This window comes from Danio rerio, chromosome 10, assembly GCF_052040795.2.
Source record: "Danio rerio strain M-AB ecotype USA chromosome 10, GRCz13ab, whole genome shotgun sequence".
Classification (NCBI taxonomy): Eukaryota; Metazoa; Chordata; class Actinopteri; order Cypriniformes; family Danionidae; genus Danio; species Danio rerio.
The window spans coordinates 43736187-43762500 of NC_141030.1; the positions used below are offsets into that span (position 1 = coordinate 43736187).

The 26314-nt window shown below is 35.9% G+C and overlaps 1 protein-coding gene and 1 long non-coding RNA gene across 9 annotated transcripts in view; both read left to right on the forward strand.

Annotated features, from left to right (window-relative positions):
• Positions 1 to 5702: 5702 nt before the first annotated feature.
• On the forward strand, positions 5703 to 17508 carry rexo2 (RNA exonuclease 2). Of its 2 annotated transcripts, NM_200744.2 has the most exons (7): positions 5703 to 6022; positions 8967 to 9050; positions 10510 to 10587; positions 13468 to 13579; positions 13663 to 13771; positions 16799 to 16852; positions 17026 to 17508. In NM_200744.2, the coding sequence occupies exons 1-7, from the start codon at positions 5798 to 5800 to the stop codon at positions 17141 to 17143; spliced, it is 780 nt and encodes a 259-aa protein (NP_957038.2). In that variant the 5' UTR covers positions 5703 to 5797; the 3' UTR covers positions 17144 to 17508. The 2 variants fall into 2 exon arrangements, with proteins under 2 accessions (NP_957038.2, XP_087125153.1); XM_087269027.1 differs by lacking the exons at positions 13468 to 13579; positions 13663 to 13771 and having other exon boundaries at positions 5791 to 6022.
• Positions 17509 to 17553: 45 nt separating this feature from the next.
• The window catches only part of LOC141376459 (uncharacterized), a 32308-nt gene continuing 23547 nt past the window's right edge, over positions 17554 to 26314 (forward strand). For 2 of the 7 annotated variants that reach the window (XR_015501644.1, XR_015501640.1), the window contains exons 1-9: positions 18022 to 18136; positions 20037 to 20378; positions 20489 to 20558; positions 20663 to 20853; positions 21026 to 21090; positions 21478 to 21542; positions 22071 to 22135; positions 22393 to 22459; positions 22804 to 22859. This is a non-coding gene — a long non-coding RNA (uncharacterized LOC141376459). Of the gene's footprint in view, positions 17594 to 17625; positions 18137 to 20036; positions 20379 to 20488; positions 20559 to 20662; positions 20944 to 21025; positions 21091 to 21477; positions 21543 to 22052; positions 22136 to 22392; positions 22460 to 22803; positions 22879 to 26314 lie in introns of those variants that run through there. The other 5 variants (XR_015501645.1, XR_015501641.1, XR_015501642.1 and 2 more) reach the window with 5 other exon arrangements.

Genomic DNA, 26314 nt, shown 5'->3' on the forward strand with positions numbered 1-26314 from the left:
CCACTTGAGGGGGAGTAAATAGTGGGTAAATTTTCATTTTAGGGTGAACTATCCCTTTTAGTAAGCCACAGTTGTCAAACTCAGTTCCTGGAGGGCCGCAGCTCTGCACAGTTTATTTCCAAGCCTATTTAAAGACACTTGATCAAACTAATTGAGTAATTGAGAGTTGTTTGAAACCTACAGGTAAGTGTGTTGAAGCAGGGTTGGAACTAAACTTTGCAGAGCTGAAGAGACTCGAGTTTGACACCCCTGAAATCAGCTATAAAAATGAAGCTTATATTTATCACTTACGCCCCATTCACGAGGGGCTTCAGTGTCAACGCTTGACAAAGGGCGTGTCTGAAGTTGGGGCTGACGCGATCGCCATAGCAGTGTCAGCCAATGAAATTAGTCAGCAATAGGCCACTGTCTGAGCTGGTGTATTTGCATACAATGATCTGATTGGCTGACGCTTCCATCGCCGCTTGAAAAGTTGAGCAAGTCCCAACTTCTGCAGCGAGCAACGCCTCTGAAGCGGCGCCGACAGATCCACAATGCAGTTTGGTATGACTGACGTCACCTATTCAAAGTGAATGGGAAGCGTTGACGCTGACGCCCCGTGTGACTGGGGCTTTAGGCTATTGTGTACATGGCTTATCTAAAATGCAAAACAGTTATAGTACAATATAATATAAAGTTAAAACTGAAATAAAGGGATAGTTCACCCAAAAATGAAAATTTCCTCATCATTTACAGACACTCAAAAAATTAAAAACTCTATGATTTATTTTCTTTTGTTGAGCACAAAACAAGATTTTCTGAAGAACGTTGGAAAAGGCAGCCATTGACATCCATAGTAGGAACAAAATAAAAGCTACTATGGAAGTTAATATCTGCCGCTTTCCAACATTTTTTACAATTTCTTCTTTTGTGTTTAACAGAAGAAAGAAACTCAAACAGGTTTGGAACAAGTCTAGGGGTGCATTAGTAGTGAGAGTGTGCGGTTTATCTGTCAGTCAAAATGTTTTGTTACAGTGACGGCAGGCTTTCGGGGCTTTTTAAGCTAGGAAAAAGAAAAATAAGCAGCATTTCATTGAAAAAGTAAAAAATATATATGAGTTCAAACTTTTTATGTATTCAGAGTGGCGCTCAAAAATGTCTCAAAAACGAACACAACAGAAGAATTTCGAAGAATGCTGGAAAGTAGACATTGAATTCCTTATATAATAGTGCTGTACTATATTGGAAAAATCTGACATTGCAATATTTTGTACTTCTGCGTTATAATTTGCAATATACAATTTCACCAGATGACTTGAATACCTCTATTTGGACACAATTGATTAAATTTCTATTGACTGGCATGATTCTGTAGGGGAACAAATCATGCATGGAATGTAATAAACAAATTACAAGTACGCTCTAAAAAAATATGGGATTATTTTATACCCAAATCTTGAGTTGAGGCATTTAGGTAATGTTTAGGGGTTATTTTCAGAGTCATGTGTAGTTTCAACCTAGCTCTTTGGGTCAAGTCAACTCACAGCAGGGGCTGACCGGGATACCATACTGTATATTATGTAAGAATTTGTTTAAATGCAATAAAAATAGCGTAACATAAACGCAGATTCCTTGTGTTTTCAGATGATTAAAATTAGATTTATGCTCATAGCAGCCCTTAAGCCCACACAAGGCATCAGCTTCAACGCTTCCCATTTACTTTGAATAGGTGACGTCAGGCGTTACCAAACTGCATTGTGGATTTTGCTTGCTGCAAAAGTTGGGACTTGCTCAAGTTTTCATCCGCCAATGGAAACGTCAGCCAATCAGATTGCTGCATGCAAATACACCTGCTCTGACAGTGGCCTATTGCTGACTAATTTCATTGGCTAATGCTGCTATGACGATCGCATCAGCCCCAACTTCAGACACGCCCTTTCTCAAGCGTTGACGCTGAAGCCCCGTGTGAATGGGGCGTTAGTCAGACCTTTCTGAATTAAAAAATGTCTTACTAGCACCTTTTGTACACCTGTAATCAAAGCTGCACATCCCCCACCGTACTTCAGTGATGCCAAGTCAGACCAACACAATTGCTGGTGCCTGGGTCATCTTTCGCAGGTGTTTTTATATCAAATTAACCTATTATTTAAGTAAAAATAACCAATTATTGGGTAGAAAAACAACCTATTTATGGTGTTGAAAATAATAACCCAATTACTTCGGTTAATTTAACCCAGGATGTGTTCTGTCCCATATTTACCCGGCTGGAGGGTTAAAAACAATCCAATTTGGGTAGTTTTTAACCCTGTGTTTTTTAGTGTATATTAAATTAATTTAAATATATTTTGGTGATTGTTGTTATCCATGCATTTTCAAATGTACTTTCTTTTTTACTTTTTTTTTTTACAAAAGAGACTAGAAAAATTGTGAAGCTCTCGTTATTATTATTATTATTATTATTATTTTAATTATTTTTAATTGAAATTGTCAAGTTTTCACTGAGGAAAGTTAAATGTGTTGGCCAGTTTGTTATTTGCCTAATAAATGACAACAGACTACTGTTTTAATTAAAAAAATGACCAGATTCCTATTTTCTTTCTAATGATATATGATGTAATATTTGTATTCTAAAAGTATATATATATATATATATATATATATATATATATATATATATATATATATATATATATATATATATATATATATATATATATTTCTTAATTTTTCTAAATCTTTAGGAAATATTTTTTGGTACATCAACAAGCGTGTTAATGATTTAACTAGATAAAACAGCAAAAAATATATAAAAATATATAAAAATTAATTTAATTTAAATTATTTAAATCTCATAATTAAAGAGAAAACGAGGTGAATAACTGCAAAAAGGTTTACTTTTTGAGAAAAAAAAACCCACCCCTTTTACCAGGCTGGCTACAGGCCTGTACACATTACATTACATTTTAGGACTGTTGGGCCCCGTGGCTGGAATTGCTTAGGGCCCCCAAATCACTAAATCCACCCCTCAATATAGGCAGCATATTGCATATTTTCCCAGTAACCTGCAGTTCTACTATTGATTCAGAACTCCTGAGAATCTATGAGTCGGTTCTTTTAAACTCGACTCCCTGCCTGCCCTGTGCCTCGCCATCATGAGCTCTTATTATTATTATTATGTGCTGCATTCCTCTAGTGCCATCAGACGGCGGCCCGGGCCTTCAGCAGCGCCGTTTCTGCTAATTATTCTCCGGCTTTTATTAGAGACAGAGCAGGGGAAAGACATCATCTCCAGCCTAATTCTCCAGCGCTCTCCATCCATCAGACCCCGTCAGACTCTGCTCTCAAACAAGCCGCTCGCTTTTATCACTCAGATTACTTCGCAGGGTGACTCCAAGCCATTAAATTCTTATCTGTGTCAGAGCTGAAATATGATGTTTACGGCGCTGTCTGGCTATTAGCGTTAGAATTGAGATCTCATATCCACGGTAGCCACTACAGAATCGATTAGGTGACCGCGACGCTGGATTTGAATGTGAAATCTGTATTCACACGCGCAAATGATGAACGCCAAGGCATTAAGATCAACATTATGTTTAATTATTAGCCATTATGTAGGCTATGAGGTTGTGCATGCATACATATGAGGGAAAATCGCTCTGATAACCGAGGGGATGCTAAAGTTTTGTTTTTATGCACTATAAAACTTTTGGATGTGCAGATGTAGAATCATATACCGATCATCTGAATGGGATGCAACATTTTCTAGGGTGTATGAATTGAGCTCCTATAATGGTTGATGTGCGCCATCATACGGTCACAGGGCGTTATTGCGGATATTTATTCACTAATAAAACTTTTATTCACTAATAAAAGTGAATGTTCCTACGGAGCCAGATCAAGATCGAAAAATTATATATTGTATGTGTTGTAAATGTTATGATGCTTTTCAACAATTATTAAACTTTTTTTGGATAATTATTGAAGGTAGAGTTTAAAGCATATTGTTTGCTAAAACAATAAATGATATGATGTTATATATATATATATATATATATATATATATATATATATATATATATATATATATATATATATATATATATATATATATATATATATATATATATATATATATATACACACACTACATATATACACACACAAACACATTGATGCCTAGTGTTTCAGAAGTGTAATTATATACACTCACTGGCCAATTTATTAGGTACACCTCTCCAACTGCTCGTTAACACAAATTTCTAATCAGCCAATCTAATGGCAGCATCTCAGTGCATTTAGGCATATACTGTAGACATGGTCAAGATGATCTGCTGCAGTTAAAACCGAGCATTAGAACGGCAAAGAAAGGTGATTAAAGTGACTTTAAACGTGGTTGTTGGTGCCAGACGGGCTGGTGTGAGTATTTCAGAAACTGCTTATCTACTGAAATTTTCACACATAACCATCTCTAGGGTTTACAGAGAATGGTCTGAAAAAGAGAAAATATCCAGTGAGCGGCAGTTCTGTGTGAGGGAATGCCTTGTTGATGCCAGAGGTCAGGGCAGAATGGCCAGACTGGTTCTAGCTGATAAAGGCAACAGTAACTCAAATCGTTAAAACCGAGGTCTGCTGAGAAGCATCTCTGAACGCACAGCACATCCAACCTTGAGGTGGATGGGCTACAGCAGCAGAAGACCACACCGGATGCCACTTCTGTCAGGAAACTGAGGGTAAAATTCACACAAGCTCTCCAAAATCGGACAATAGAAGATTGGAGAAACGTAGCCTGGTCTGAGTCTCGATCTCTGCTGCTAAATTCAAATGGTAGGGTCAGAATTTGTCATCAACAACATGAAAGCATGGATCTATCCTGCCTTGTATCAACTGTTCAGACTGGTGGCATACCTGCCAACACTCCCGTTTTTCCCAGGAGTCTCCGGTATTTCAAACCCATGTCCCGTTTTGTTCTGTTTCCGGAAAACTCCCAGAATTTATATATATAAATTATATATAAATAATATATACACACTACAAATCTATTTATCCCGTAAAAGATTTTATTTTAACTTTAGTTTACAGATTATAAAAGCTTTAATGTTGCTATATAATCTATTGGCCATAGACAGGAAATTTTGGGAAGATAATTTTAACAATAACAAATATTTGTCGATACAATGTCACATGTTATTGTCTGTAAAAAATACATTTTCCTATAGTTATTTAACATACCTAAGGCATATTAAATGTAAGAACAGTGTTTATACAATAAATAGTCACAGTACAATATTTGTATAAGTCCCTATAATATATGTTAACTATTTTAATTTGTATATTTATATCTTGTTAAAATAAATCCATTGCTATTTTAAATATTTATACACAGTAAAAAAAAATTACTTATTGTCTCGTTTTAAAATATTTCAAATATAAAACATATTATGATCAGACATTCTTTAAGATAATTTAATAATATATCTTGATAAGTATGCGATCATTTTGCATATATATGTTTGGTATGCTAAACGTTACCATAATTATTGATATTAATTATAATTTACACTATCACACAAAAACAATTCTATAAAATTGACCCAAATAATTAACAGAATCTTCCATAAGATGTGTTTTAAAAACACTAAACTGTATCATCGCATTCAGTACAGAAGCAGAGTTAACCAATGAACTTAAATCGCATAATCTGTTTACATGCAGTTCACGGATCTATCAGTCTGCCGCTAATCTGCCTGCACTGTTGCGCCGCCCTTGTATTTGCGACACTTGTGTTTGCAAGACGGCAGCGAGCGAACAAGCGGCACACATGTGGAGAGCGGTGCCGTGTGTTTCTGCATTCAGGGCGCTGACTCGAGTCTGTGTGTTTTCACAACGGGTTAAACTTTGCTCACCAGTGTTTCCAGCCCACAACTTCTCTCATTTCAGTGCACGTAGCTCTGTGCCATCCAAGGGTTTGATGTCAAGAAGACGAGCACCCAGCAGGAAGATGTCTCAGATCCAAGCTCAACGGATGGTCTGGGTGGATCTGGAGGTAAACAGCGGATAATTAACACAATAAACGACGCATTACTTCAATTTTACACCATTGTACTGATTCTGTTTTTAAGATGGTGCTTTAACAGTAACAGTATTTGATATAAACGCACCTGTACGGTTAGAAATCACAGTTTGACAGCAAGTCTGTGCAGATTGAATTTGCAAGAGCTTTGAAATTTAGGTAAGATTGGTTTTATATTCGCACATTCGTTAATTTTTGAACAGTGACAAGTTGTGACATGCTACTTTGTAAATAATTGCATGTAAATATGACCTCAAAACACCATTAACTTACACTGTTTAAGTGACTGTAAGCAATGTTTCACTTTGATAGTCATTGGATGCTTGTATGATTTCCCCAACATTGTTTAGAATTAGCAGAGTTTCTAAAATTATATTAGGAGAAAGTCAGAATGAGCAAATAACCAACTTTACACACCCATACAACTTTGTAAAGTACCTGAAAAAAGTCTTGTCAATGATCTTAGTTGTAAGAGCAACAAAAAGTAACTTGACTTCTAGTTGATTAGTTAAAAAAAGTGGCAGGAGATGGATTTTTCTGATGACTCATCTGTTAAACTGCATCCCAATCCTCATAAATACTGCAGAACTACTGGACCCAAGATTCTCATAGAAATCAGTCAAGTTTGGTGAAGGAAAAATCATGGTTTGGGGTTACATTCAGTATGGGAGTGTGCGAGAGATCTGCAGTGGGGATGGCAACATCAACAGCCTGAGGTATCAAGATATTTGTGCTGCCCATTACATTACAAACCACAGGAGAGGGCAAATTCTTCAGCAGGATAGCGCTCCTTCTCATATTTCAGCCTCCACATCAAAGCTCCTGAAAGCAAAGAAGGTCAAGCTGCTCCAGGATTGACCAGCCCAGTCACCAGACATGATTATATTTCTATATTTAATTATCATATTCTTATCATTTTTATATTATAATTATTGAGCATGTCTGGGGTAAGATGGAGACATTGAAGATGAATTCAAAGAATCTTGATGAAGGGATTTGAGTCATTGCAGGGATGTATGAATACAGTCCTCCAAGCTCATGGGAGTCATAAACAATATTTATTCTTTTTCCACTGCAGCATGACTTTATATTCTATACTGTACATTATTAAGCAAAGTCAGACCTTACTGTCCTAATAAAATAAAAAAAATAAATCAAGGCATAATCCTATTTTGTTTTGGTAAAATTAGCATACTCTAGAGGCCTTTGCCTTTCATATAAGCCACTTCTGATACCAAATGATCAACTAGAGGTCAAGTTATTATTTGTTGTTCTTAAAACCTGGATAGATAGGTAGTGTATACAATAACTAACATTATATAAAAAGTTCTAAATGGTAATAATAACACCCATTTTAGACCTGAGATCTGCATAGCATTTTTTTTTTTCAAAACATATATGGATATGATTTAGATTAATTAAATCATCATCGACCTGCTTGTTTTTTATTTTTATTATTATTATTTTTTACAAATGTTCTAATCAGCATATTTCAAAGTGTTTTATATTTGACATTCTCAATAACTCTAATATAATATTGTCTATAATTTTGTGTATTTTTATTAGCCTTAAAATTTCAGAGAAATGGTACACCTTCAATTTATGACATCTCATGCTCCTTTCATGACACAATGCTGTTTCTTGAATGTGCATTCCACTCGTTTCACTATTAATTAAATACATTAACATGGATGTAGACTATTTTGATAATCTGTGAATTTAAGTCACAGACTCTCTGAGTATTATTTCTAAAACATATTATATCTAAACATTTGGTCTATTAATTAGGGACTGACATTCTAGTGTTAGTATTATTATTGTGAAAAATGCCCATAGCATATTCTGTGTTTTTAGTACAGACTAATTTATCCTCATCAATCAATGAGCATTTGATATAAATGCCTCAAACTGTAAAAACTGAAACAAACCTTTCTTCTGTTGCACAATACTTAGTCAGTGACGTAGCGGGCCGGCAGGGCACGCCCCGCAGGGGGGGGCCTCGCGTCGTCGTGAAAATCCGGCAACCACAATAATCAAACTCTTGAAAACAACTGTGGTCGGAACCAAAGTTCACAGGTCTTAGTTCTCTGAACTCCTCTCAAGCGGTGGAATACTTCATTCTGATTGCTTGCCGCTGAACCACGTCATAGCTCATTACCATAAAGTTGACTTGATTTCAACTCTCCTCAACGTCCACACAGGAGAAGACGCGCCGCGCGGTTCCTCGCCGCCGGTTCTCATTGAAAATGAATAACTTCTGGCTACTTTGACGCTCTCGCCACTTTGTCGCCGCTTCCCCGCGTTGTCGCTCCACCCCGCCTTCCTTCCCCTCTCCTCAATTTGTGATCACTTCCCCGCGTTGCCCTCCCCCCCACCTCCCCAACTGGGGGCCCTTTCAGTGATCCCTGCAGGGTGGCCTCCGCATTTCGCGCTACGCCACTGTACTTAGTTAAGGAATTAACAGGAGTAGTTGTGTTTCTTAAAAAAAAAATAGTTGTCAAACAAATCTTTATCTCCAAATTTGTTCGGTTTGAACATGTAATAAAATTACAGTATAAAGGGCTTTTGAAAAAGTCAAATATAATAGTAACTCATTTTTTTTCACTTAATTTTTAACATATTTCACAACAAGGGATATTATCAATAATGTCTCATTCTTAATGTTCCCAAATTGTCCCAATGGCTAGTTTTGATTGAAAACCTCTAGGCCTGATGTTAAAGGCCTATACCAGTAAAAATACAAATTCAAACTATAGGCAAAACTCAAACAACAAGCACAATCTCATTTAGGATCTGTGCTCACAGGAGTTGTTGAACAGGAACTCTTTGCGAATGGTGTCCTCATGTTGATTGTGCAGTTAAATAAAAGATGATTTTCTAGTTGTGCATAACACTATCATTGTACTTTCTGTTCCAGATGACAGGACTGGATATCGAAAAGGACCAGATTATTGAAATGGCTTGCATTGTTACAGACTCTGACCTGAATGTCATTGCAGAAGTGAGTGATTTATATTTCTCATGGTGCAAAATTGTACCTGCACAAATGCCATACAGTCAGCGTGAGATGATGTGGATTTTAGTTCATGTTTGTTAGTTTTAGGGAATCAAAACTTATTTATAAGTTTATAAATAAAGCACAACAAATTTAGTACCAAAGGACTGTAAAATGTAAATGTGAAATTTAACAGAATCGACTTCGCTCTCATCTTCACATAGCATGAGAGATTAGGGTGAAGACTTAAACACTCACTGTCCAAAAGAATGTTCATCAAGAATCCTTTGTTCCTTCATGCAGCACATCATAATGGTGAGACACAGGGCAGGGAGTTGATATTAAAAACTCATTCATAGATTCAGAGGAGTTGAGAATCAAGAGTCAGATTTAGAATCGATTCCATTGAATGTATTCGACTCAGAACTCTTTAACGTTTAAAATAACCAGTTGTAGGTAAAGTTACTTGTAAAAGTTCTGTTGCAGACTGTGAACTTAACAGCTTTAATGGTGAAAGAACCTCAAAGATATGAAGAATTGCAAATAACACGCTTGAATTAAAATTGGCAGAGAAATATAACTTTGAAAAAGCTAAAATATTTCAAGTTTACTGCAAAATATGCAGATATTTTATACACCACTTGACTACATTATTGTCGTCGATCCCAGTTTTAAGAGCAACAAATAATAACTTGACTTCTAGTTGATCATTTGGAAAAGTGGCTGAAGATTTTTCTGATGAATCATCTGTTGAACTGCATCCCAATCATCACAAATACTGCAGAAGAAACCCAAGATTCTCATAGAAATCAGTCAAGTTTGTTGAAGGCAAAATCATGGTTTGGGATTACATTCAATATGGGGGCATGCAAGAAATCTGCAGAGTGGATGGCAACATCAACAGCCTGAGGTATCAAGACATTTGTGCTGCCCATTACATTACAAACCACAGCAGGATAGCGCTCCTTTTTATACTTCAGCCTCCACATCAAAGCTCCTGAAAGCAAAGATTAAGATGCTCCAGGATTGGCCAGCCCAGTCACTAGATATGAACATTATTGAGCATGTCCGGGGTAAGATGGAGGAGGCATTGAAGATGAATCCAAAGAATCTTGATGAACTCTGGGAGTCCTGCAAGAACGCTTTCCTTGCCATTCCAGATGACTTCATTAATAAGTGATTTGAGTCATTGCAGAGATGTACGGGTGCAGTCCTCCAAGCTCATGGGAGTCAGACAAAATATTAATTCTTTTTCCACTGCAGCATGACTTTATTTTCATGAATTTATATTAGAAAAATTGCGTTTAGCTTTGTATGAATCTGAAATTTCATTCCTAATAGTCTTAAAAAGTCTTCAATTTGACGTAACACCTGTATAAACCTTGTTTGTGACTGTGACTTTTGTACTTTATTTCTTTTAATGTCTCTTACACTAATTTAAACTGCCATTGCACATGCTTACTAGGGGCCAAATCTGATCATCAACCAACCAGACGATCTACTTGACGGCATGTCAGACTGGTGCAAAGAGCATCATGGGAAAGTGAGTACAGATTGACGCTATAGAGCTGCATGATCTTGGAAAAACCTAACGTGCGTTATTTTGCTAAATAAATACAGTTACACCAGATGACTCGAGTATCTCTATTTGCAAAGAATGTATAATTTTAGATTGATTGGGATGATTTTGTAGGGAAGTGCATCTGCATTAAAAAAAAAAAAATCTATTTATAATTATTATTTAATAATAAAAAGCATACTTAAATACAATTAAGAAAATTTACAATAGAAACAAACAGAATTTTCTATTGGTTTGAGTATTCAGTTACAGTTATTGAATAATAAAAGTATTTGAATACTTTTTAATTGTTATAAAGGAGCTGTATGTAAGTTTTTTCTTAAGCATAAAAATAGCATAATATGTTTTCAGATTTTTCAAAAAAAGTCAAGTTGTTTATCTGAAAAACAATGCCGATGTCAGATATTCTGCTTTGAAAATGTGCGTTACATGCCTGAACGGCTGTCTTTTTTTGGTTCTTTTAACCCAGGGCAGTGGGCCAGTTTAGCCAATTATATTTCAGCACCCTGGATTGTCTTCATGGAAATGAGCATATTTCATTCATTCAGTTAAGTCAGGAGCGCTCTCAAAATATTCGTCTAAAACCGAAATGCGACATCCAGTGGACTGTAGCACACTCCGAAATGAGAAGCAGAGTTCCACTTGAGGTTATTAATTAGCAAGCATCAGTTTTATTACATCATTTTTTGGTGGATTCCTGGACATGTCAGGAAATGAGTGAGCTAAGGCAGCTGCTGAAGATGCTTTGAAGTAAGTTGTGAACAAATGCCAAATTCCTCCATCAGAGATGAGACCTTTTATCAACGTTTACATTTTAAATAAGTGGCAAGAGGAATGGGATGCATTGGAAAATAATAAATCACATAAAGTCCAACCTGAAATCTCAAACAGAATTTTAAGACTCGATTTGATCAAGTTATTTTTTACCAGATGTCGTATTGGGCATACAAGATTGACTCACGCCTTTTTACTTAAAGATGAAGACCCCACTCAATGTTTTTCCTGCAAAACTCCTCTTACTGTAAACAATGTACTGTAACATTTTACTGGACTGTCCTGCTTTTAATGATACTATAAGAGTTTTTTATGACATGAACTCTATTAAGGACATTTTTAGCAAAGTGACACCAGAACAATTTTTTTAGAATTCTTATCATGCATTAACACTAAAAATCATATTTAACTTGTGCATCTATTTGTTTGTTGTTCTTACTTGTTTATTTATTATTGAAATGTTCGTTCCATAAAAATAGCCTTGGTTGCTGACATGGCAATAAATAAAAAATACATTACATTATTACATTAATTAGCAAGCAATATAAATATTACGAACACACAAAAGGTTACAGTGTAACCCCGTAAAACTTCTTTTAATAGGGAAAATATTTCTTCTATCACAAGCTTTTGCTTTTATTTAGAACATGGTTTAAGTCAGCCTTTAGACTCGATAGTCAGGCACACTGCTGTTGGTGTCGTCAGTCTGGCAACCTGCACTTGCATGTGTTTTGAACCAGTTGTGCAATACCTAATTCAGCCACTTGGTGTCAAATTTACACACTGCATTTTTAAAGGGCCATGACACCCCCCACTTTTGGTTCAGGTCTACCTCAGAATTTTTTCAAAGATGCATGATAATGGGCATGGAGCTCCACGAGCAAAGGACAAGAGTGGGCGTGGCCTGCAGTGTAGGGGAAAAGGAGGGGAGCGAACAACTGTTGTCAGTTAGCTCACAAAATGATACACAAACCGTGTGGAGACGCGTGATTTTATAGTTTACAAAGTTAAAAAGCAAAGAAATAAACAGTATTTTAATGCCCTGCTACATTTGTCATTTGTAATTTCATATACAGATAACCACAATTTATATCCTTATAAAGATAATCGTGTTCATATAAACCCTAAATGAGAACTTTTCCCTCAATCCCTGGGTCTGAATGCAGATTCAGTGCAGCAGGTGTCTTGCCCTGCCTGTTTCAACCCTTAGCCCTGTTGGTAATCTAGAGGATTTTGGCAAAAACAGCAGCATGGCGATGTGTCTAAATGTGAACGAACTCCTGATAAAAGACAACGTCCGCTATCCTCCAATTCTCGTACTGCTCTCCCGTCAAAAATGTTTGCTGCACACAAACAGCTTTGCTGTATTGGTCCTGACAGCATCGCGGGAAAAAACATGCAACAAACCCCGTGGATTATGGAAACAAACACATACGACCCTTCATGAACGGCTAAATACTGTGTGCCATGGGTCCGTGGATGTGTCTTTCTCAGTCATCAACGTAGGATCTCACAGCTTGGCACTAGCATGTCTGCCTTGCCTTCGGAAAGCACGCGCAGTCATGAATAATTAAAAAGCCCTTCTCATAGGATAAGAACACTCCGCTATGAATAATAATGAGAAACTGGCTCATCAGTTTTTGATTTTGATCCCGCTCCAGAAATCATTTTAAACCCGGAAGCTAAAAATTGGCTGACTAAAGCTCAAAATTGTCCAGTTTTTCCCCACAATTAAAGCTAACAGGTGCTAACGTTGTCTTAACTGATGCTCAACACACACAAATCTGTTAACATCTCAAAAAAAGTACTCGAGGGTTTCGTGAACCTTTAAGGTACAATTTGTTATGCCTGAATGCTTTCAACATCCAGGCCTTAAGAACACATGCAATTGATCAATTTTAATCCAAATTCAACATTGCATATCCGATGTGGCTATTGCGAATGATCGCATTGCAGTATCGCTGAATGCTGAAACCACATATTGTGCAGCCCAAAGTGATGCACCTGCTGAGTGTGTCTTGTTTGCCTGAACTGTGTTTGATGCATGTCGTGTGATTGTTCTTGTGTCAGTCAGGGTTAACACAGGCAGTCAGGGACAGTCACATCACTCTCCAGCAGGCAGAGTACGAGTTTCTGTCATTCATTCGACAGCACACACCGCCCGGAGTGTGTCCTCTCGCAGGTAAACTACCACACTGCTGTCAGCGTTATTCTCTTGCATGTTGCAGGTTTGAAGCCGCGGTATGTGTGTTTGTTCATCCACAGGGAACTCTGTTCACGCCGACAAGAAGTTTCTGGATAAATACATGCCTCAGTTCATGCACCACCTGCACTATCGCATCATAGATGTGAGCACCATTAAAGAGCTCTCCAGGTACGGTTATCCATTCAGGTTTAACCCCATTGACCAAGTCATGTGTTTTTATTAATGTTGTGCAATAAAGTCAAAGAATCAAGTGTCGAATTATTTTCAAAATGCATCACTGTTCTATCTTTAATCAATTCTGACCTAAGTGGTTAGCAGTAGACACTAGCCCCTTTCACACAGTGATACCGGTACATATCTGGAAAATTTCCGGAACGACTTTACGGGTATATTCAAAAAAGCGCTGTTCACACAGGCGAGGACGTTACGGAATTTTTCCGGAAAAGAGCATTCACACATCCATTCCAAAATACCGGTAAATTCTGACATCATTCACCACAAATGAGCTTTAAACGGCTGCGCTTGTATTTGTACACATTTGACTAAATTACAAACTCTGTGGATGATCAATATTGTGAACAACTTTCGCAGGATCACTTTCGCATGTCGAGATGTTCATAATATGTGCGTGTGCAGGCGCTCACAGGCTGTTTCACAGGCACACGCAAAGCTTGAAGGTAAACAAACAACGGCTTATCATAAGCATCTCATCGATGATTATTTACACAGTTGGCATTAAGAAGAACATATAAACGTGATCTGACTAACTTCTAGCAGCTAAATGTGTCTGGAAAAATATTCAAAGGCTTTTATTCTCACAAACCGCGCGGACGTAAATGCGTCTGACTGTTGTGATTGGCTAAAGCAGACGTCTCACTTCAGCACGTTCTAGACGTGAACGCGCTTATTACGGCAATCTTCCTTCTGCATTCACACAGCGCAGCATTCTGGCAAATTGCCGGTAATGTTACAACTTCTCTTTCCGGAAAAAAGCCAGAACGAATTTACCGGTATTTTCAAAAAGGACCTGTTCACACATTCAACCTTTCCGGAAAATTGCCGGCAATTTTCCGGAAAGGTTTGTATGTGTGAAAGGGGCTTATGTTTAAGGCTAGTTTTTAACAGCAGATGGCGATCTAGGCTAGTTTTTAACAGCAGATGATGCTCTAGACTAGTTTTAAAACCGCTTGCAGCACCCTAGATTACTCTTTAACAGAAAACAGTGCTCTAAGCTAGTTTTTTTTACAGCAGATGGCACTCTAGGCTAGTTTTTTTAACAGCACATGGTGCTCTAGGCTATTTTTTTTACAGCAGATGGCGCTCTAAGCTAGATTTTAACAGCTTGCAATGCCCTTGGCTAGTTTTTAACAGCTTGCGGCACCCTAGGCTATTTTTTGTCAGCAGATGGCGCTCTAGGCTAGTTTTGCCTAAAGTTGGAGCTTTAGGCTCTCTTGTTTAAAAGAAGATGGTGCTCTAGTCTAGTTTTTACAGCAGATGGCACTCTAGGGGAGTATATATTTTTTTTTTATACAATAGATGATGCTCTAGGCTCATTTTTAACAGCAGATGACGCTCCTGGCAAATTTTTAACATATGATGCTCAAGGCTAGTTTTTTAACAGGAAACTGCACGCTAGGCTAGTTTTTACCAAAAGATGATGCTCTAGGATAGTTTTTAACATCAGGTGATGCACTAAGTTAGATTTTAACAGCTTGTGGTGCCCAAGGCTAGTTTTTAACAGAAGATGGCTCTTAAGGCTAGTTTTTAACAGCAGATCGGACTCTAGGATATTTTTTTTCGACAGCAGACCGCTCTCTCGGCTAGTTTTTTACAGCAGATGGTGCTCTAGGCTAGTTTTTAACAGCAGACGGTGCTGTAGGATAGCATTTCAACAGCAGATGACGTTCCAGGCAATTTTTAAGAGATGATCCTCTAGGCTGGTTTTTTTAACAGCAAACTGCACACTAGGCAAGTTTTTAACAGCAGGTGATGCACTAAGTTGGATTTTAACAGCTTGTGGTGCCCAAGGCTAGTTTTTAACCGCGAATGGGACTCTAGGTTAGTTTTTTAACAGCAGATGGTGCTCTAGGCTAGTTTTTAACAGCAGATGGTGCTCTAGGCTAGTTTTAACAGCAGATGATGCGCTAGGCTAGTTTTTAATACCAGATGGCGCTCTAGGCTAGTTTTTAACAGCAGATGATGCTCTAGGCTAGTTTAATAACACCAGATGGCGCTCTATGCTCACCCTAGGCCAGTTTTATTTTACTTTTTTTAACAGCAGATGGTGCTCTAGGCGAGTTTTTAACTGCAGACTGCTCTCTAGGCTAATTTTTAACAGCAGATGGTGCTCTAGCCTAGTTTTTAACAGCAGATGGTGCTCTAGCTTAGTTTTTAACAGCAGATGGTGCTCTAGCCTAGTTTTTAACAGCAGATGGTGCTCTAGGCTAGTTTTTAACAGCAGATGGTGCTCCAGCCTAGTTTTTAACAGCAGATGGTGCTCTAGCCTAGTTTTTAACAGCAGATGGTGCTCTAGCCTAGTTTTTAACAGCAGACTGCTCTCTAGGCTAGTTTTAACAGCAGATGATTTGCTAGGCTGGTTTTTAACACCAGATGGCGCTCTAGGCTAGTTTTTTACAGCAGATGATGCTCTAGGCTAGTTTTATAACACCAGATGGCGCTCTATGCTAGTTTCCTAACAGCAGACTGCTCTCTGGGCTGGTTTTTTAACAGCAGATGAGGCTCTGGGCTAGTTCTGTAACAGCGGACTGCTGTCTGGGCTAGTTTTTTAACAGCAGATGGAGCTCTAGGCTACTTTTTAAGTAGTAATAATAACAATTGTTATAAGTAATAATAATTAACAGTTTGTGTCGCTATTGTGCTGTTATTAATGTCCTTTTGAAACCAACCAAAAATTGTCCACCCCTTTTTATTGGTTAAAATACTTTTATTGGTATTTGTGTACTTTTGAACTATTTTCATGCTCTTTATTCATGAATATTAGTCATAATTCTGTTGATTTCTGTGCAAAATATTTCAATTTATTATGGCAAGTAAAGTTGAACAGGACTTGTGTGTGGAAATTATTTGTATTTGCACATTTTTTTAATATGTTTTAGTTTTTTTTTAATTACAATTGTCAATTAAAAAAAACTTTTTCAAAAGCATTTTCTACTTTATTTCTTTCTGTTTTTCCAGACGGTGGTATCCAGAGGAGTACAATCTCGCACCGCAAAAAAAATCCTCTCACAGGTCAGTGTGCATCTCACAGCTGTTTTTTTTTTTCTTTTTTCTTTTTTCTTCTACAACATGACATGACATGAGCATTGCAAGGGATCCTTTGATGTCCTGCATAAATATTGTAACCGAAGGAAGAACAGTTTTGTCTAATCTCTGAATAATGTTGTGTCTGTTTGAATTTTTAGAGCGCTGGACGACATCCAGGAGAGCATTAAAGAACTGCAGTTTTACAGAACGAGTGTTTTCAAAGCCAAGGAGAAGAAAAAAATTGTTGAAAATGGCAATAAGACGTCCACAAGCTAATCTTGAACCTGATGTGCAGTGCTTTTAGGATCTCGGATTCACACATTTGGATAAAAACTTGTGTGAATGCTTGAGAGTGTGCTAAAGCTGTTGACATCCCTGCTGCTTTGTTCTTTGTTATCCTGGCAAATAGCTTCGTTTAAAAAAATATATATCTAAAAAGTTGACATTTATTGAATTTAACTCATCATTTTGAATGATTTCCTTTTATTATCCCTTGTTTTTCACGTTAGTAATGTTTTATTGCTTACTGGATCAAGTCAGTGTGCGGTAATGAAACCGTAGTGTGTTTAAATAGGGTCTTCTGTCGGATACTGCTTTCATTACACCCATTTTTTGGAAATAAAATCTCATTTGTTGCCGTTTTTGGAGGATTTTCATTGACTTCTCAAATGTTATCCTGTGGCTGCAGTTACAGGAAGCAGGACGCAGATGGCGGTATACACTCAGGTAATGTCTGGATCATATTTGCACGGGTGATTGAGAGGGGTCGTCGAGTAAAATGGCACATTTAGGTGTTATTATCTCTCATTTTTAGACTGTACAGAATTTGTAAAGTACAAATTAAACATTTATATTAAGAAATGTTGTCTTTCTTAGGCTGAATTGGGTAATGACTCGATTTAGAACGCATTCTACCACTATATGCACAAGTAGCCTAACGTAAATACGATTAAAGGGATACAGCTGTTGCCAAAAGTTAACGAGGATTTTATTTTACTTATTTAATTGTAATACTACTTTAATTCTCCATTAAACTGTGTTTTATTAATTTTCTACACCTTAACCTACTCATGATAGTAGCGGTGCTGTACAGTGTGACACATTTTATTGCGCATGCCCAGTAGTAGCAGATGTATCTTTTCTACAAAGATGATGAAATTGAAGGAGAAACTTATATTATTTACTAAATTGATTGAGTTTGCTGAACTTAGTTTTTCAGCTTTTCTCGTATTTAAACAGAAGTTGTAAACAGGTGAGGTCAAACAGCAGGTAAGTTGTTCAAGAAACCACAACCTATGTTTCATTATAGAGTACTAGCTATAAACAGACCCATACTTTTATGATTATTTATTTTGCTGACCAAATTTTATATTCAGTAAATAGTAAAATATGAAGTTGTATTCCCATATAGCACTCAAAGAATCAAACAGCTACTCGATATTTCTGATTAAGTTTATACAGTATCTGTATCCCCTATAGCAGTGGTTCTCATAAGTGGTACGCAGGCTTCCTTTGAGAGGTACGCGGAGGAATGAAATATGTCATGGAAATGCTAAACAATTCAAAATTTATCGAAAATGATGTATATCATATGCCATATATGACATATAGCCTATATTTCTAAGCTAATCTGCCAAGTTTTTTTTAACTGTGCAGAGTTGTAGTTGCTTTACTGGGCCTACTGTATTTCAATACTGCTCATTTTGGTGGTACTTGGAGGGAAATTTTCTCTTTTTCTCTGAGGTGGTACTTGATGATAAAAAGTTTGAGAACCACTGCCCTATAGCATTTGTGTTTGTTGTAAATGAATTTAATTGGATGTGTTGATATTTTGCTCTGTAATTAACAAGATTATCTTTCATTATGAAGTTTACCCAACTGAAAAAAACAGCGTAAACCAGTCTAGGCTGGCTTTAGCTGGTTGACCAGCCTGGTTTTACAGGGGTTTTGGCCATTTCCAGCCTTGTCTTAGCTGGTCAGGCTGGAAGATGACCAGCCTAACCAGGCTGGGAGCCCAGCCAAAACCACCTATGTCCAGCTTAAACCAGGCGTGTCAAGCTGGATTTAGCCGGTCATTTTCCAGCTTGACCCACTAATACCAGGCTGAAAATGGCCAAAACCCCTCTAAAACCAGGCTGGTCAATCAGCCATCCAGCCTAGGCTGGTTTAAGCTGGATTTTTCAGCAGGGTATGTGAAAAATTATGAACACTAAAACCTTTTAAAACAATGTATGAGGACAAATTGTTTTTTGGTGGGCACAGGAGTGTGTATTAAAGGGATGGCTATTCAATTCTGCCTTAATTTCTCACTCTTGCAACTAACACATGATCGTCCACTGAAGCTTGATCAGTACCTGAATGGGGAGACCACATTGGAAAGCTAGGTTGCTGCTGGAAGTGGTGTTAGTGAGAGGCGGGGGACGCTCAACCTGCAGTCTGCATGGGTCCTAACGCCCCAGTATAGTGATGTGGACTTTACTGCTCAGTGAGCGCCGTCTTTGAAATGAGATGTTAAACTAAGGTCCTGACTCTCTGTGGTTGTTAAAAATACCAGGATGTCCTTTCGAGAAAAAAAGGGGGTTTAACTAGGGCATCCTGACCAAATTTGCCCGCTGACCTCTGTCCATCATGGCTTCCTAACCATCCCCGTATCATAATTGGCTTCATCACTTTGTCTCCTCTCCGCCAATCAGCTAGTGTGTGGTGTGCGGTCTGGCACAAAAATAACTGCCGTTGTGTCATCCACATGGATGCTGCACGCTGGTGGTGGATGAGGAGACTCCCTCCAATATGTAAAGTGCTATAATTGTCCAGAAAAGCCAATAAATGTAGAGAATTATTATTATGATTTAATTGTTCAAAACCTGGCATTCGATGATTTAATAAGTATTTCTTTTCTAGCTGTCAATGGGTGCCAGCAACCTTCGTTCTTTAAAATATGCCATAATATAAGCACATGAAGGAGAGGAAATGGTTAGGTAATTTAATTTTGTGTGAACTGTCCCTTTAAGAATGTAAACTGGTTTAAATTTGACAGAAATGCATTGGTGCAGAAATGCACAACTGAACTTTTTGTGGCAGTTTTCCCATCCATCAACTACTTACCTGTTGTTTTCTCAGTTTTATTGTAATTATTATTTTATTTTTGTATTATTTTATTTTCTTACAGGCGATAGTTTCAGTGGGAAAGCCTCTTTGACTCACTGACGAAGCTGGTAAATGTTACCTGCACGCGTCACTTTGGTTTATGCTGTTTTAATGTGGCGTGGACTGCTGGGACTTCAAACTCTATTGGGTCAGAGCAGCTCAAGGTAACATGAGCACTCTGTCTGTCACTGCTGCCACTGGAGGATCACAGCTTTCACTCCAACGCAGAAACTTTAAAGAGAAACTGAGATACTGCAAAGGCAAACCACACAGCTTGGGGAAAATATTCTGAAGTTTTTTCCTCAAAGGAAGGAGACGAAGAAGATCCTCATTACGGCCAGGAGAGCTCATGTCTAAACATTGGGTCTGACGAATTAGAAATGGATATATCCTAAATAGACATTTCAGCAGAACATTTCCCCACTATTTCCTCAGACTCAAGTCTAATGAATTTCGTTCTTCTCCTAAACACAGAACAAGATATTCTGAAGAATATTCAGGGGGAAAGCAGCCACTGACACCTATAAACAGAAATATATGGAAGGCAATGGATTTATCTTAAAGGGCTAGTTCACCCAAAAACTGAAAATTTCACCATTTTTTACTCACACTCAAGTTTTAAAAATGTATTTCTTTTCTTGAACACAGAACAAGATATTCTGAAGAATATTCATGGGGAAAGCAGCCACTGACATCCATTATCAAAAAAAAATATAGTCAATTAATTATTTTTTTTTACTGTCATTTTTCAGAATATCTTCCTTTGTGTTTCACAGATAAAAGAAATGCAAAGAGTTTTGGAACAAGTGGAGGATGAGTAAATCATGACAGAAGTTTGGGTGTACTATCCATTTGATAATCATTACAGTTTTTATAAGAGCCACAAATGTTTACAGTATGCAATAGCAGATTTCAAGAATAATATAAAAGTAAAATACTTATTACAGTACAGAAAGTGCCTTTGTTTGTGGTTATAGATGATGAAATTCAGTAATTTGTTGTTTATTTCAGTTCTGTTGGTCTCTGGAAAGCAGGTGGAGGTTTAAATCCTGTTCAACCACAGAGCAACAGAGAAGGTAAAGGTTCTGGAAACCTGCCTTTTTACCTCAAAAATGACAAAAAAAAGTTTCCACCAAGCTTTTTATCCCTAAGGTTTTTAAAATTAGAATTGAGTTTCTGATCCTTAATTTCCAGACACCAAAAGACAATATGCATCCAAATATGTTTTAACAATTTTTAATCTCAAATGAATAACAAAGTAACATTTTTTAAAGCTTTTTGCTTAACCAAAAAGGCTCATTGCTATTATAACATTCTTAATGTTTTTTTTTCTTTCAGTTCTGTTTGTTTCTGGAAAAGCTCAAGCTTTTTTTTTAGAATTTTATTGAATATTAACCATTTTTAATTTCAAATGAATAATAAAGTAACCTTCTAAAATGCTTTTTTAATGTAATTTCTTTTAGTTCTGTTGGTCTCTGGAAAACAGGTGGAGGTTTAAAGCTTGTTCAACCACAGAGCAACAGAGAAGGTAAAGGTTCTGTAAAGCTGACCTATTATCTCAAAAACATCTATTTTCTGAATCTGTAAAATATTTATTTAATATATGTTTTTTATTGAAAATTACATTCTTAAATTTTCAAGCCTTTTATTCTTTAGGTTTTTAGAATTTGATTGAATTTTCTATCCAAATCTCCAGATACCAATTGCCTACATTGGAGTTTTAACTATTTTTAATCTCAAATGAATAACAAAGAAACCTTCTTAGTGCATTTCTTTCAGTTCTGTAGGTCTCAAAAAAGCAGGTGAAGGTTCAAAGCTTGTTCAACCACAGTAACAGAGTAAGGTTCTGGAAAGTCAACTTTGTACCTCAAAATCAACTTTAAATGTTCATACATTTCCACCGAGCTTTTTATTCTTAAGGTTTTTAGAATTGAATTGAATTTCTGATACTAAATTTCCTGACACCAATAGTCTACAATAGAGTTTTAACCATTTTTAATCTCCAATAATTAAAGTAACCTTCATCACGGCTTTTTAGGGCTTTTTTTTTTTCCAGATCTGTTGGTGTCGTGAAAGCAGGTGGAGGTTTAAAGCTTGGTGAACCACAGCGCAACAGAGAAGGTAAAGGTTCTGGAAAGATGAATTTTACCTCTAAATTAACTTAAAATTTCTTACATTTTTACCAAGCTTTTCATGCTTAAGGATTTTTGAGTTGAATTTAGAATTGAATTAATTGAATTTCTGTTTTTCCAGACACCAATAGCCTACAGCGGAGTTTTAGCCATTTTTAAGCCACCTTCTTAAATTCTTTTTGCTTAAATTAATGTACACCCGAAAGGTTCATTGTCATTAAGACATTCTAAATGTGTTTCTTTCAGTTCTGTTGGTCTCTGAAAAGCAGGTGAAGGTTTAAACTTTAAAGCTTGGAAAAAGGAACAAGATAAGGTAAAAGTTCTGAAAAGCTGACTTTTTACTTTAAAAACATCCATTTTCTATTCTTTTTGATATATTTTTAAATATTATGTTTTCTTACATTGAAAATGTGTGTTAAAATGTGCATTTTATTCTTTAGGTTTTTAGAATTTCATTGAATTTCTGATCCAAATCTCAAGACACCAATATTAATCTCAAATAAATAATAAAGTAACCTTTAAAAAGGCTTTTTGCTTAACTTAATGTAAAATTGAAACCCTCAGAAGGCTTTGGTTTTTATAGTCTGCAATCTCTGATGTGTCATTTGCAAAAGAAAGTAGTGCAATTGGATTTTTTTTCCTCATTTCAACCTTTAGGTTCACCAAAACCCAGCAGAATGGATTAAAGACTCGAATTGCGGTTTCCAGTCCAGGTAGATGTCATTTCCAAGGGTCAGTTTTACATCACAGTAAAGTGATAAACAAAAGAAAAGTTTTGCATCCTCAAACTCAGACTGTGGTATTCAGTGTAGCCGGCCGGGAGTTGCTGATGCAGATTGAGCACAGAAACAGTGCCTGCACTCATACGGTCCTGTATCTGTCATTGTTGTTTTGGTTGTCAGGTACTCACTGGAGCTTATAGACTGAGCACGTAATAATCAAACACAAGAAAATGGCAGTATAGTTAAAAAAAAAAAACCTGCACTTTTAAAAGTTTGCCCTCGAAATGTACTTCTTATGTTGCAAAATGTTTCAGAAAGTGGGAGCTCTGTGATATGGAACAAGTAACATATGCGCTGCGACTTAAACTATATTCCTGTCATGTCTTTAATACTTTAAAAATGAGCTATTCTTGTATGAACAAGGTCAATCCTTTCTTTATCCACTTTATTTGTCTTATTGTCCCTTTTTCTTTCTTTGATTTTATTTATTATTATTATTATTATTATTTTATTTGTCCCAGGGGTGTTTTTTACATGCATTCATAGCCATTAATGTAGCTAAAAACTGATAGACTAACATGCAAAAAATTCTTTTGCACTGTATTGTACTTTATGCAATGTTGTATTCTTTAATAAAAAAGAAAAAATAGCCAAAATGCATTAAAAGTTTTCCATTTTTATGTGAAAACGGAGTTCCTAAAGATTAAAAAAATAATTCTTTCACAAAATCATGTTAGATTATCATGTAGCAAAATTGCACAGGAAATTGCACAGTTTTCTTAGCTTCTGTTTTCTTATAAATATTGCAGTTTTTATTTTATTTTTTCGCATGCAAACTTAGTTTCATGTATGTGAATTTGGCTGCATGTTTGTTTTATTTTTATTTTTTTGCATGAATAATTATTAAGACTAATCTAGCTTCATAGCGTAATCCGGACTAGAGCTACATTTTCCTTAACTGTGTTTTGGATCATTGTCTTGCTAAAATGCCCACCCTGGTTTCATCTTCATCCTCCTGCTTATATAGATGTTGGACGGATTTCAGCTGCTGTCTGGGCTTTTGCTGCCTTACTACGCCTAATTTTATTTTATTTTATTTTTATTTTTTAATTTTATTTTATTTTTCCCTGTGTCATTTAATTTTATTTCACATAACTTCATTTGTAAACTAATTAGATTTGTTTTTTTTTATATAGGGATTTGTGTAGTTGTTCCCAACATCTGGTGAATATTTCAAGTCAAATGGTGTGGTGTTCAATACTTATTTCCCCCATTAAAAGTCTTAAATCTAGCACAGTAACACCAACACATAATGCACATTTTATCAATATTTCTGAAACTGTTTTGAAGATCACCCCTTTTGAATTGAGCTTGACTTTTTAAACAAAATTCTTAAAAATTACTCTGATATTTTTAATGTAAATATTAAGCAACAGTGAAATGTTAAGTACAGAAAGAACTTTAATGGCACAACTTGGTTTACAAAAAGAAATCAAACAAAAATCCTGTTGCACTAATGCACTTCATTTTGGTTTTATTGAAAAAAAATAAATAAAATAAAAGCGCATGTTAAATGAAAATCTGAAAAATTTTATGCCATACTTCAAAAAACAAAAGTGATTTAGTATTCAAAAATGTTTTATTTAGATTTTTTTTTAAATATATTGGTCTTACACTTCATATTTTCAGATTTTTAATAGTACATGTATTCATTCCTGTACTTTTACCATAAACCGACATATTAACCTTTTGGTTGAGGCTGATATTTTAGAAATTAATTAGAAAGCGTGAGAACCCTGGAAGCAACTTTGGATGAAAAAAAAATAAATTTAGACCAGTGAAATTATAATTTGCCCTTTTCTGTTTATTATTATTATTATTATTATTATTATTATTATTATTATTATTATTATATATTTTTATTATTGTTCTAATATTCTGTGTTCAATTCTGGAAAAAAGTGGAAAGTGACGATGTACTAAGAACAGATCAATTCATTATGAATAATGAGACACAGGATGACGAGAAAAGGAAAATCGTTGATCCATTCTGAGACAGATTGGAAGGTATAAATCCGAATCCTTCAATGTATATAGCAATGTTGATGTATTTGGTCTTGGCAGAATAGAACTGCTACGCTGCTGCTGCTGCTGCTGCTGCTGTTGATTTGATTATCATGGCAGATCAAGTACTGAGACCTGCTACTGCCAGTATATACAGTTGATAGCCAGTAGACGGGATATTTATTTGGAGAAGTGGTACTGTGGTACTTTGGGTTATTTATATAAATGCCAAATGTAATATTGTCGGATGTCTTAAGGGGTTAATGCTGCAAATGAAATCTCTCTACGAGCACAAATAAAGTTAACTAAGGGTGCTTTCACACTTGGTTCAATTGCCTGGACCGTACCCAAGTTCGACTGTCCCCCCTTGCCACCTCCTAGGCTGGTTTTTGTTCACACAGTCTTTTTTCCTTCTGAACCCCGGTACGCTTGTGTCATCGAGCTGCTGTTTTGAAGATCACCCCTATTGAATTGAGCTTGACTTTTTAAACAAAATTGTTGAAAATTACTCTATTTTTAATGTAAATTTTAAGCAAAAGTGAAATGTTAAGTACAGTAAGGACGTTCATGGCACTACATAATAATGATAATAATAATAATAATGTTAATAATAATAATAATAATAATAATAATAATAATAATGATAATAATAATAATAATAATAATAATAATAATGATAATAATAATTCCTTACATTTATATAGCTCTTTTCTAGATACTCAATTTTATTGTAAATACTCGTTTTATTGTAAAAAAAAAAGAAGAAAAAAGAAAAGAAAAGCGCATGTTAAATGAAAATCTGAAAAATTTTATGCCATACTTCAAAAAACAAAAGTGATTTAGTATTCAAAAATGTTTTATTTAGATTGTTATTAAATATATTGGTCTTACACTTCATATTTTCAGATTTTTTATAGTACATGTATTCATTACTTTTACCATTAACCGAAAATATTAACCTTTTGGTTGAGGCGGATATTTTAGAAATTATGTGTTGGAAAAAAATGCATTGAGTGTGTTAACTACACTGAAAAAAATGATGTCTGCAAAATTGTTGCAAACAATTTGTATGTGTTTAATTTAAAAAAACAAATTACAATATAGTAATGTTCAACTTAATTTGTTTGTTTAAATTCAGCCCAAATAAATAGTTTACAACCACTTAAAAAGATTTAGTAAATCCAAGGAATCATCTTTGAATCATTTTTTTCAGTGTAGCTAAGAAATGCAATCCAATTTTTTTTCTTTGGTGGGGTAGTTAAAGGGTTAAAAAGCCCTTGAATCTGCTGTTTATGAAAGCGTGGGAACCCTGCAAGCAACTTTGGATGAAAAAAAAAGTTTATTTTTAGACCAGTGAAATTATAATTTGCCTATTTCTGTTTT